Source organism: Takifugu rubripes, chromosome 8 (assembly GCF_901000725.2).
Source record: "Takifugu rubripes chromosome 8, fTakRub1.2, whole genome shotgun sequence".
Classification (NCBI taxonomy): Eukaryota; Metazoa; Chordata; class Actinopteri; order Tetraodontiformes; family Tetraodontidae; genus Takifugu; species Takifugu rubripes.
This window is the reverse complement of record NC_042292.1, coordinates 14,793,607-14,806,549: the sequence shown is the minus strand read 5'-3', so window position 1 is coordinate 14,806,549 and position 12,943 is coordinate 14,793,607. Positions and strand designations below refer to the sequence as shown.

General features: G+C 40.8%; 2 protein-coding genes across 2 annotated transcripts; both read right to left on the bottom strand.

Moving 5' to 3' along the window:
• Positions 1-5,851: 5,851 nt before the first annotated feature.
• Positions 5,852-8,510, bottom strand: mrpl48 (mitochondrial ribosomal protein L48). Its single transcript, XM_011619075.2, has 8 exons — positions 8,342-8,510; positions 7,939-7,967; positions 7,742-7,773; positions 7,551-7,630; positions 7,220-7,389; positions 6,606-6,708; positions 6,442-6,531; positions 5,852-6,047 (listed from the first exon to the last, which is right to left on the bottom strand). The coding sequence occupies exons 1-8, from the start codon at positions 8,360-8,362 to the stop codon at positions 5,970-5,972; spliced, it is 603 nt and encodes a 200-aa protein (XP_011617377.1). The 5' UTR covers positions 8,363-8,510; the 3' UTR covers positions 5,852-5,969.
• Positions 8,511-8,880: 370 nt separating this feature from the next.
• On the bottom strand, positions 8,881-12,943 carry LOC101072819 (E3 ubiquitin/ISG15 ligase TRIM25). Its single transcript, XM_029840765.1, has 9 exons — positions 12,833-12,943; positions 12,069-12,180; positions 11,039-11,681; positions 10,835-10,943; positions 10,669-10,764; positions 10,371-10,604; positions 10,266-10,288; positions 10,020-10,168; positions 8,881-9,942 (listed from the first exon to the last, which is right to left on the bottom strand). The coding sequence occupies exons 3-9, from the start codon at positions 11,659-11,661 to the stop codon at positions 9,620-9,622; spliced, it is 1,557 nt and encodes a 518-aa protein (XP_029696625.1). The 5' UTR covers positions 11,662-11,681; positions 12,069-12,180; positions 12,833-12,943; the 3' UTR covers positions 8,881-9,619.

The window sequence follows — 12,943 nt, the reverse complement described above, 5'->3', positions numbered from 1 at the left end:
TATGTGCTGCTCCTTTTTTTGCACGGGCATGTTTGTCAAATGAAGGGACGCCTCGACACTTTGGGAAAGACGCCAGAGAGTCAATTCCAGTTATCGAGCCATGAGCAAGTTAGCTTAGCTTAGCATACAGATCCAAAATTAGCTGAGCCAGGAGCTTGGCAAGCCAGATTTACATTTTGCCTTGCCGAGAGATGAGGACTTTCAGACTGATTTTTACAATGACTGGTGTATTGGATACTTTGTGCTAAGCTAACCATCTCTTAAATGAGATGGCTAGCTTAGCAAGAAAAAGTAAGCTTCACAAAAATTAAATTGCCCAGTACAAAACAGAGTTATAAAGAATGCTTTTTCTTGCCTCTTTTGCCCAATTTACCATGGGACAAAATTAAACTTTAGTCGTCCCGAACAGGACAGTCAGATCTGTTCGTATTACCTTTATGCGGATGATTACGTACCTCTACAAAAAAGCCCAACATTTTTAGACAATTTTGGGAGAAAAGCCACAATTTGTCTTTATTTTCACTCATACCCACATAAAATATTTAACGATAAAGGTTTTAACAAAAGGTGCCAGTTAGCATAGACATCTATATATATAAATATACAAATAATATATTACAAGAAATAATATATTGCCCCACACTGCATCTAGGGGACATCCAGCCACACATGCCCACTATACTGTATATTTGACATTTCATCTAATGAAACCATGTCAACGTACGTGATAACGCAAATATAACAGACTTCTTACCCTTTAGCATTTTCTTGTTTTTTGATTTGTTGCACTGAAATGAATTTTTGTCTGTTGGAAAGAAGACAGCTTATGCTAAAAAGTGCAGGTCTAAGAATAAGAAAAACGTACGGAAACAAAAACAGATCGCTACATAGAACAGCTCGCGACTATGCCATTTCTGCCATGCACCATCTTCGCTAACAAGACTGTTGAATCTAAACTAGAACTGTTCTTTTTGAACACTGTGTCTCCTTTCTCTCCCCCGCCCCCCCCCCCCCCCCCCCCCCCCCATCGAAGCCTTAGTGAACTTTGCATTTACCCCGAAATTTTTCAAAAACTGTGACGAGGTAGAGACGAGTAAGTGAAAACGGCTCTCGCCGATACAGAGAGGTGACGCTTATGATGAGCGATGGTGCGTTTCTGCCCCCATTTTTCTTAAAAAAGAGAAAATCCTAAAAATCGGTACCGCTACATTCCTGTCCGTTAGCACCAAAATGCAACCCTCGTGCCAATGACCAAGACTTTTATTTTGATCACTGTTTACGTGATCGCTTTTTTATTGCTTGATGTATATTTTAGTGTGAGATTAGTCAGTGAGATTAGTCAGTTAGAAAACTCGGCAACGTCTCCTCTGAACAAATCCCTTCGGCTGTAAAAGTTACCAGTGACCAGACTGGGTGACGCAAGGGCTAGCTAGCAGTAGGCAAACCTTTTGAAAATTGGATAAATAGTTCAATTCATTAAGTTAGAAATTTGTATGGTGACAATTTGACACCGCGAAGCAAACACATTTGCCTCAACACAAAATGAAAAGCTAGCGTGTAACCTTCTATCTAACCTGTGGAAGTTTGACGTTAATTCCGAGGATCCACTGAAATGCCAGTCCAGGATCTGCATGGTCACTTGGGTACATTTAACTGGGAATCCTGGATTTTTAGATTGTGGCTATGTGGCTAATTATTGGCATTAGTCCGTCAATGATGACAGTACACATGAATACCTAGCATTTAGCTCGCAGCTTACATTTCATACATCACTAACCCATTAAAAAAAGACAAAAAGACAAACCACTGTTTGAAATGAATTCTGGCTGGGTTTTGCCTTTAGCTTTAAGACTAGCCCACGCTTGGCCCGACCCTAAGTGAAGCTGTAGCCTAACTGCCCTCCTACAGCTCAAATCAAGGAAAAAGTCGGATTCATCATGTTTGAGAGCAAACGAGGAGGCAGTTACTTCCTGTACTGCTATGATCTATGGGTAATGGTCTTCTCCAGCTTTACAGAGGACAGAACTAGGTCTAAATCGCACTCACCATTAACACTGAAGTAAACCAATTTGCAGGTGAGCATGGGTTTCTAATTTTGTAAAAATAAAAAAAAACATCAGCATGGGAGGATTCTGGCCATTCTACTTGTTTTTTAAGCTTTTATTAGCAACTTGAGAATTTAGATATATGTAACCACGTCTTTTTTCCCTGTCTGGATTTCACTAGCCAATGGAATAATGCACATGATCGTGTAGTCGTCTATCACGCAAAAATCAATAATAAAAAAAAGTCAGTCTTTGTAATGCTTTAGAATCTCCTGCAGTGACTCCTCTTAGCAGTTTAGACATGTCAGCGTTAGCATCAAAATGCTGCGATTTGTTACTTTTTTCGCTTTCCGCTTTATTTGAGAAACGACGTTTGTCCCGTATATATTTTTTTTTTATCGACTTTGCAGATGACTGCTTCATGTTCACCTGTGTAGCTAGTCTGATTCCATATCTTAACATATCACTCGCTAATGATGTCAGAATCTGGATTTCCTTCTACAGAGTACATATCAATTTAGTAAATGCTGCAAAGGAATAAACCATCTACAAGATGATTATTGATATAATAAACCGAAATATAAATAGAGATCGTTTGAAGGTAAACAAAGAAATTCAAACTGTCTCATTCTCCCTGAAAGAGTTTTTTTTTTTTTTTAAGTTTTGGGTTGTAAATATGTATTTTGAATATACATCACTGTGTTTGTTATGAAATTAATTTATTTAATGCCTATATATTGTTGTTAATTTGTATCCAGACTCTGTTTTACTAACTGGAAACGATTTAATGGGATGAAAATATATCGCTTATCTGATGTTAAGCAGGCTGTATGAGGAGTTTTATAATTCGCGCTGTTCTCTGTTCGTGTTTTTTTTTTCTCTGCTTTGGATGACTTTTTAAAAAAGTGGTGTTCATTTCTACCTATTTGACGATATTATGTTTTCAATTATGTGTCGTACTTGATCGGACGTGTTGTAGTGACTGCTTGTAAAATGAGTTATCTTCAGAGTTTCTGAAAATCATGACAAAAGCGGACACAAATTTTGCCTTGTATGCCCTCACAACAGTGGGAAACGGCAATTGAAGCTAAAGTTGCGCCAACTGCACGGACAATGTTGGGTTTTGGGAAGGCGGATTTCTCATAAGCGAGTCCCCAGTTCCATAAAAATGTATTCCGCCATTACTTTGGTATTGCGTATTAATGAAAAAGATTTTAGTATTAAATATGAAGGTCACAGAAAAGTGGGCGTTAAAAAAAAGCTAGCACTAAAAGCTGCGCATTCATTATTTCATGACATTAGCCTTTCAAATTTGTAAAAAAGAAAAGTCACAAATGTCCATGAGAAAATATTTAATGAATGATGGTTCATTTAGATCCGAGAGCAGTCGTAGCTTAGCAAGTAGTCTAATCACATATGTGATATCTTTTTGTTTTTGCTAAATGCTATTAAACACGAATGACTTTTCTTTCTTGCAGATTTGCCACCATACAGCACAATCATTTAATCATTCAATCAATTGAAAAACTAGCAGTTAAGTAAATACTATCCCACAATCTTGCTGACTAAAAAAGTTATAGCTTACACAGGTAAACAATCAGTTGAACTTCAGCTAGCTCAATGTATACGCATTTATACGTTGTGATTTAAATCAAAAAGTGAGGTTAGCGCTATTTGAACTTGAACTCTGTTTTTGCACTAGCTAACATGGGATTAACAGCTGTTAGCTGTGCTAGTTTGACTGAGACTAGAAGGAATGTGATTAGCTGAATACCTTAAGATAGAAAATAACTAATGACAGATTAGATATTTTAAATAATTACTTCAAATAGGTAACATTTATCAAAACTTAGGTAAATTATATATTTTTCCACATTGTATTCTTAGTACTGTTCATTGGTGTTTACATATTCTACTTCCATCACTTGAGGCGCCACAGCTACTTTTATTTTTGTGTTGAGAATGAAAAGGAAGAGGAAAAAATGGTATGTAAGAGTTTTGTGCCTGGTTAGAGCAAGTAGTTGAGAGTAGTTTAGCAGGTTGAAGGTGTTGGAAGATAAATAAGCCGTGGTGTCAGCTGGGTGCAACAGTTTTGTGCTTAGTAGACGTCCCTCAGGGGTACGTATCAATGCCCCTGAGGTTTCATTCATTTTGAATGTGGAAGTTATATTTGCACATGAATTATGTACAATGTGAGAACACTGCGGTGTGATCAGAAGTCCGTTTGTTCTTTTTTTTTTTAAGTCTTAATGTTCTATAAATATTCTACATTTTCTCAACATTTTGGAACTATTTTAGTGGTGTTCATGCTACACTAAACTTAATGATGTGGTGGCCGTGGCGTATAGGTATCCAACGTTTGATGGAGTAGAAGTAGGCTAGCGCAGTTAGAAACTGAAACAGCTTAGCAACGGACAAAGTAATCATTTTGAAAGCAGATAGGTTTGGAACAGTTTTCAGTCAAATTCGATGCAGATTCTTCTTAAACTAGGTATTTAGAATAAGTGCGTTTACATCCTTACAAGAAAAACGAGTCCCTGCATTAGTTTGATTACATAAAATGCTTGTCGGTGCCTTAGCTCGACTATAATCGGCCCAGTCTGAATGGAGCCGGACTAACGCCCACAGATAGCTTGGATTCGAGTCGACTTACCAGAGCACGTGCACGTGGAATTGGCCAAAATGATCTACGAATGTGCTACATTTCGCTTATAATTCACTGACCTTGAATCAGAAACGTCCCACTTAGTTGTTTACAAACAGTCTGGCGCGTGCTGTAGCAAACGTGGGAACCTAGCGAGCTATGGCAACGTATGTTTGGAACGCCGTGACGCCGATTCACGGACGACTTTACTGAGACGAACACTCGTCCATCGCTACTGTTAATTTAGCTATGGCTGCTAACACGCTGGTTAACTTCTCTGTTTATTGGTGTGGTATGGCGTTAAAATAAATAAATCAACGATGTGGCCCGAGAACAACAATGTAAAAGTGTAAACCGCCGATCCAGCGGGCGGGGAGGCGGCTCAACTCCGCCTATAATCCGACTACCGCAAACTGCATCGTTTCAGTCCGGTTACACAAATTATTCACGTCAATAGGGCGAGAAGTGTAGTCCGATTTCGATGCACAAGTAAACGCACTTATTGACTTATTTTTCATCCGGATTATAATAAATAGCTGACACAACACATGACCCAAACCCATTCTGACAAAATGTCGCAGCGGTCGAGTATTACTCTAAAAAATGGCTTTTTTGTCATGATTTAAAGGAGACTGAACTGAAATTATGCCATTTGTCATGTTTTAAAAGAAATGACTTGAGTGAAATGTAATTATGCCATTTTGTCATTGTGCTAAAATAAATATTATATATTAAAATATATTTGCTAACCTAACCTCTGCTGCCTGCCGTTGCTTTCTTTCAGCTAAGAGGCGATACTCTGGTGAAACTGCAACAGAACCACAACTTTAGCACACATCCAAAGCCGGTTTTAAAATTTTATTGACACACACTTATACACTGTGCTGAAGCGGATCAGACAGCCCCACCACCCTCAGTCCCATAATTAAACTGTAGTGTGCATGCTGTGGCCCACAAACCTCGGCTTTCTCACTCCGTGGAAACAAATCTACCATTAATATAACATTTGTGACCACTCCACAAAAGTGTTTTGATGATTGAAACCAGACTCATTTCTTGACTCTGATGTGTGAATGTTGGAATTTTATGAACAAATTTTGAGTCGCCACAGTAACGATGTGATCGGAAATGAAATTATTGGGGCCAAAAATAAAACTTCTGATGCCAGGAGAAGAAAGGGAGCACTTTATTTAGAGAATGTCAATCATGAATGGTTGAGTAATTATAAATATAAACTAGAAACGACTGCACAAATGTGTGTATCGTGTAGTCCACCAGTCCTACTGGTTCATCTGAGCAAGGAGCCCCTCCAGCTCGGGACGCCCCTTGAAACGTGCTTGATATTCGGCCTCAGTGTGCTGAGAGGAGAAATGGGGGGGGGTTCTCAATTATTATCGGTTTCTATATGTTACGGATGCACCATGTAGGTCAAAAGAAAGTGGATGCACTGGACTTAAGGCTACGATTGTCTTTTAATTTAGGTTTTGTTGCGTTACAGGAGAATTTTGGTGTTTCAGAATGTCCTTTTAAAATTGTTCCAGAGTTAAACTCAACTGGGAACACAGCAAGTGGGATGACAAAACCCACGTGGAAACACCATGACCAGAAGGAAATCCTAAATTATTTTTTTTAGCACATAAATACACACAATGTGTTGGTACACAATGTAACAATTCAATCAACTTTAAGCTCGTAAATATAATAAATGTGCAATTTCTGAAATATATCTAATATTGTGGTTTATGAACTCACCTCGTTGACAACTAGCTTAACTCCTTCTGGCTGGTTCTTTAAAACAACGTCCATGAAAACAGGACACAATGCTGCATCCAGACTGCTCAGCTGGAGAAACAGGTACAACAGATCAGGAGTGGCAGAACTCAACGACACATTCAGCGTAGAGACAAGAGCCTCACCTGGACGACTCGCTCGTGTGTCTTGAGGACAGCGTCCACGTACATTTTGGTGCCTTGGTCCTGCATTACCATGACCTCTACGCTCTTGGTGGGCAACGCATAGCTGGTAAATAAAGAAAAAGCTTAAATGTGAGTAACAACACGTATTTATGTCAATGTAATATTCTCTCCACTATTCATCTACTTTTCTTAACGAGGGGTCGACGCATTTGTAATGAAGTTCGAAAAGCAGGTTTGTAAAAGGATCTTTCTTTTGTTTGTGATAGTGTTATCATTTCATTTGCTATGGAGTTAAATGTCTAAAATAGATATTTGTCATCATGTTCTTAGCTGAAGAACAAACACTACATAGTCTATAGAACCATGTGTAAATTTGTGATAAAACATTGACATCTAGTGTCCAAGTGGTAAACTACTGTGGTCTCCAAGGGCAACCGACTGTTCCTGAATATCTTTTCATGCCACCAACTGTATTGTCAATTCTATTCTGCTATTTTCCTAACTGGATGGCGGCTTAACCAGACATATAAACTATTAGATTACGTACACGCGGGGCCTTGAAACGATGACTGAAGCGAAAATAAAAGAATTTCAAACACGTTCAGTAGACCCACCTCTCAGCTACCTTGATGCCGAGCCGGTTGCAGAGGTTGTGGATGTACTGGGAGTAGTGCTCCACCAGCGTCATATCAAAACCCGACACCATAACGTTCAGCGTCCCGTACGCCGTTTCCGTGGCAGCCGAGATTGGTTTGATCTGGAGTTTGTCCTTCTTTTTCTTAGGCTGACAAGACATTTATCATTTCCGGGGTCAATCATCTTGAAAGCCAGGTCATATTGATAGATAAGACTATATTCTTATCCATTTTATTCTGTTTTCATGTGTCAATTTAATTTCTAAAGCCATTTCCATGTTGTCTGAAACATGTTTTTAAAGATCCTTACAGCTACTTTAAGTAAAAGGTGCCTCCACTTCCCAATCCCGTGGGTCGGCATGCCTTTGTAGCCCCTTTCAGCGACAGCACCTGCAGATTCATTAAAAAAAAAAAAATCTATTTAATAAAAATGGCCGTACAATAGAAAACAGAGATGCTTTCATTTAGAAATAACATTGATCAGTAGATTTCAATATCTACCCCAGACGGGATTTGGGTTGGATGGTGCAGCCCTATAATTGGAGAGAGAAACTGTCAGTGGAGTTAAAACAGAAACTTTACATTTTTACAACAGAACCATTAACAACACATATCTTTACAGGCTAGTTGCTCGTCTGCAAACTCTTGATGGTAAAATGAGTTTAAGATGGAAGAATATTTGAAAATGAAAATCGTACCGGCATGATAGAACTGCTCGATTTAACACCTGGGGAGGAAAAACGATGATATATCGATGATATGGACACTTGTTCTAAAAACTTGTTGCAAAATAAATGTAGCCTATTCATTTATCTGGGAACTATTATTATTTTTCCAGGAACATCTGCGAAACGTATTTTCACACTAAAAGCCTCTAACAAAGTAGAGATAAGAAGGTTTGATCAGCAGCGTTCTATCATGGAAAAAAATGAATTTTTCTTTAATTGCCATCTTTAATAAAAACCATGTGCCAGCTACAGTTCGTCGTGCCGGGAGTGAATTTAATGACCCTGGAAACTCGGAATGAAGCTCACTGAAATTGCTGCTGCTGACCTCTGCTGGGAATCTAAACATTTAGCGGAATTAAAAGCAAAAGTTTACCTTTTGAAAGGTAGGAATCATCTCTCAATATTCCCTCGACTGTGTGGTGGTTGTCACGATAAGAAAAATTAACTACATGTGGATACAATTTCACAACAAGCTTAAAGACGCATACACACAGCGCGGAAGCCTGATCCGGAAGTGCATCATGGGAGTCGGTCCATCTGGGCTTTGTGTCCGTTCCGGTATCATCGGCCGTTTGTTGCGTTTTATTTTTATTTTTCAAATCTAGTTTTGTACTATAAATAGTATGACAAATCAAGGGGGAAAAAATAATAAATTATATTCTTTTAAAAAATAATCACAATTTAACGAGATTATTAATAGAATAATAGAACAGGGAAAATAAAATAAAAAAAATCCCAAACTGGTATTAGATAAATTAGGTACTTCAGAAATAATGTTTTTTTCTAAGGCAACACAAATACAAAACAATGTTAGTAAATAAAATCCCTTTATATCCTCTTATAAACTCCCCATTTATGTGATTATATCCCTCTTATTTCTCCATGTTTGCAAAAGGGGAAAAAACAAATGTCCACATTCAAACAGGCATTTATTAAATTATGTAATATTCCTAAATGAATGAATGCTCATAAATCTGACACGTAACATTATAATCTCTGGCATAGAATTGCATTTTTGTGGGGGGAAGAAATCATTATAGGGCAAAATTAAATACATTCAGTATTTAATCAGTGCATGAGAAAAAGCATCGCATTCAATACATCAAAACGTATTCTGAAGCCATGAACCAACATTCACTGCATATTTTAAGTATTTTTCTTTACATGCCAGAAGCATCCATTTGAATGCAATCAACTCATCTTTGGCCTCAAGTATTTGAAATCAAGCATGAAGAAAACAGTCCAACAATCATAAATCATGCAGAGGTCCTTCGGGGTCGTTGATCTTCCATCTCGTTTGATCAAGCTCTGAATGTCTTAAAATACTCATACGTTCGCAAACATAAGGATTATGCCTCAGTGTTTAGAAAGTCATTTCACAAGTAATAACAGTTTAACTTGTGTTGGATTCAAAAATATATTCTTGTCGTGTGTATAAACATGTTTGCAGCAAACAGCTGAATGAGATAAAGCACCTTAGTGAGCAGGACACAACAGAGCTCAGTTCATGGCAGCAGATTCTTGGAGCTCTTTGGAAGCTGATTCTGTCCATCACAGGTTTGAGGTTTGCTAAAGTTAAAAGCAGGAACATTCCAAAACTAAAACATCAACATTCATCTGCAGAAATCTAAACACACAAGCGCTCCTTTTTTCACACTCTCCTCGCTTCAAAGTTAATTATCTCCTCTTCCTCATCTTCATCCTCCTCCTCCTCTTCCTCTTCTGGACTATAAAGATCATATGGTGCATCACTCAGATTGGCCGCCTCCTCCTCCTCCTCCTCCTCCTCCTCCTCCTCTTCCTCCTCCTCCTCCCCCTCACTTAATTCCTCCCCCTCACTTATTTCCTCCACACTGCTGATGTTGAGTTCGTCATCGTCGTCGTCGTCCTCGTCATCTTCCTCATCCGCTATTGCCCCCTCCTCCTCGTTCTCCTCCTGCTCATCCTCCTCTTCCTCGACGTCCGTAGTATGACCTGTTGCACGGAACGGTTAGTTTTTCAGATCAGAACTCAATGAACTGAAAGCAAGATGACAGAAAGAAAGTTCTTACACATGGTGCTAATGGCATTAGTAACGTAACTCTGGAGATCCTCATCGAGGAATTTTCTCATTTCCAATTCCATTATCACCTCCAGCCCCTCCGTCTCCATATCGACGTATTCTGGGTAGAACATGTTTTTCCTGAGCAGCCTGCGGCACCTGAATCGAACACAAGTTGACAAACACACGTAGTAAAACGATTTGGAATCATGAGTTCTGGATCATGAGTGAAACGTTCTCTTCGTCAGCACTCAACTGTTTTCCTTTTGTCCTGTATGCCTGAAAAGACAATAAAAAGGATTAGAACTATAAAGCGAGTGCAAAGGAAACGTTTCTAAAAGCTGATCCAACACATCTGCACCTCGATGAAGCGGAACGGGTCGTTTTCCTGCATGAGGGCCTCGATGTTGCTGCGGGCGTCTTGCAGACGGGCCTGGTCCTGGCTGATCCTTGAGATGTTCTTCTGAATGGCCGAGCCGTTGGTGTCACAGTGCGTGCGTGTGCATTCCTTCAGAATACTGGTGAAGGAGAGGACCGCCGTCTTCATATCCTCACACAGAGTGTTCAAGACCCTCTCACAGTCCTCCATGTACTTCTGTGAGAGGAAAGAAGTGAGGGGGGGGACGAAGACAACAACCGCCTCCACCATATTGCCGTACCTTGTTCTGCTGCTCCTTGTCCTTCTGCTCCTGCTGCTTTTTCTCAGCGATGATGTACTTCCTCTCCACCCTGTGCAGCTGCTTCTCCAGGCTGCCCTGGTGACGACACAAAGACCACGGTGTCACCTGGGATTTAATCGCATCATGAGCAACAGCTTCTGTGTACCTGTAGATCTTTCATGGTGTTTCTTAAGGTCTTGATCGTGTGTCCCGCGTGTCCCCCCTCGATGGTGCAGGCGTTGCACACGCAAATCTTTTCATCCATGCAGTAATATCTGTAGTTGAGTACAATACCATAAAACATGGTGCTGATTAAGTAAACGAATGTGTCATTTAAAAAGTGAATCTAATCAAACAAGTGGCCCCCTACTGGTACATCTCCTCGTGTTCTGGGCACTTCCTCTTCCAGAAGTCATCAACTGGTTCTGTCAGAGGATGCCCTCGGAACGCTGGCAATTCCAGATGTGGCTTCACGTGCTCCAAGCACATGGAAACCTCACACTTTAAGCACGTCTTCACTGCATATGTTGGGGCGGCAGCGCTAGAGGCAGTGCTGGCGGCGGTGGCGCCCTCTTGCTCGCAGTCCCCTTGCTCGTTGCTGGCTGCACTGGTGCTTGATGCCGTTCCAGAGGGGCAGTAGTCACAGGGAACAGCACAGCCGCCCATGACTTGCTGCACCAGAAACGACTGTATTGCCGTTGGCTTCAAATCCCTGGAACACACTGCACTGCCTCTGTGCCGCTGACGGTAGTTGTCAGAAATACTGGCCAGTTTCAAGTTCTTTTGGACCGGGGCACTACAGCGGTGGCTCTCGCGGCACTCTGGACATCGGAAGCGACCTCTTTCTCCCTGGCGCTTGACATTGTCCAGACAGGTCTTGCAGAAGTTATGGCCGCATGAGAGCAATTGGGGGTTGCGGTACACCTCCAAGCACACCGGGCAGGTGAGGTCCTCCTGCAGCATCCTGGCCTGCTGCGACTGGCTGAAGTCCATCTTATCGTTCACACAGTGAGCTTAAAGAAGAGGAACAAAAGAGGAACCACCGAGGAACATGAGTTTCCTGGTGCAGAAGTTCAACTTATGCAGATGCAACCTATGCAGCCACTGAACAAAAAACAGCCATATTAATAATCACAGGTTAAAAGGTGTTGGAATATCAGTCTATTTCTTTTATCCTATCACATGCATCTGTCACATATATTGTGAAGGAAAATGATGACTTCGCTCTAAATTGCACTGTAAAATTAAAAGAGACAAAGCAATGCCGAAGAGACAAACAGGCGAGATGATTCTGTTGGGTCCAAGGTTAGCACCGGTCTGTCTGGGATAGTGAAAGTCAGACTGGTTGGCACCACACATGGTTGACACCAACCAGTAACCTCCCATGGTGAACTGTATACCTGCAGCTTTAGTCACACTTACATAACAGTGTGACGCTGACCACAAACGTTCGTGAAACTGAAAGCAAACGTGTCCACAGAAGGCCTCGCCACACCGGGACACGTTATCCTGCTGCAATATTAAAATGACATATATAAATATCAACCCAACCCCCCACCCCGGAAAAAAAAAAACACCAAAAACTTCACATGAAACCAAAACCGAGTGTCAACAGCGATTTCGCCACCCTGTCAGTTTTTGACGAGTGAACGACCTACAAAGCTGCTCTGAAATCAACATCAGGGTCGGAATAAAGTAATCGCGTCTGATTATCCGTCATACATTTTCCCCGACGGACAAATGTGAGACAACACCAGCAAAGTCGCGTCTCCGATCGTGTTAGCTAAACTAATATCAGCTGGCTAGTTAGTGAGACAGAGAGAAGCTAAAACCGCATAAAAGACAAACACTCCGCGCTACTCACCGGGTAAATTTAAGTCAATACAACCATCTCAAAAAGCCGAAATTTCTATTTCCATGTGTGGGAATTTGTCAGTATTCCGGCGCTTAATATCTGAAACCTAGAAGCTGCGATGCACCTGTCACAACGGGGCGCTAACTCATGTTAACGTTAGCGCACCTTTGTCCAGTCGCAGGGTGGACAAAAACAGACCACTTTGTGTTAGAAAATAGTCCTGTCACTCATTTATTTCGGTTGTCGTTCAGACTTTTCGTGTTTTCCCCCATACAAAAGAATGAAAAACGAAAGGCTATTGGTACCAACCTGCTGAAAGCCTGTGCAAAAGAGAAGTGATGCTTTCAGGGCACCGCGGAAATGTCGGACTTCCCGTTTCAAGCGCGCTGGCGGACAGCGGAGGGCACTGCGATAAGATAC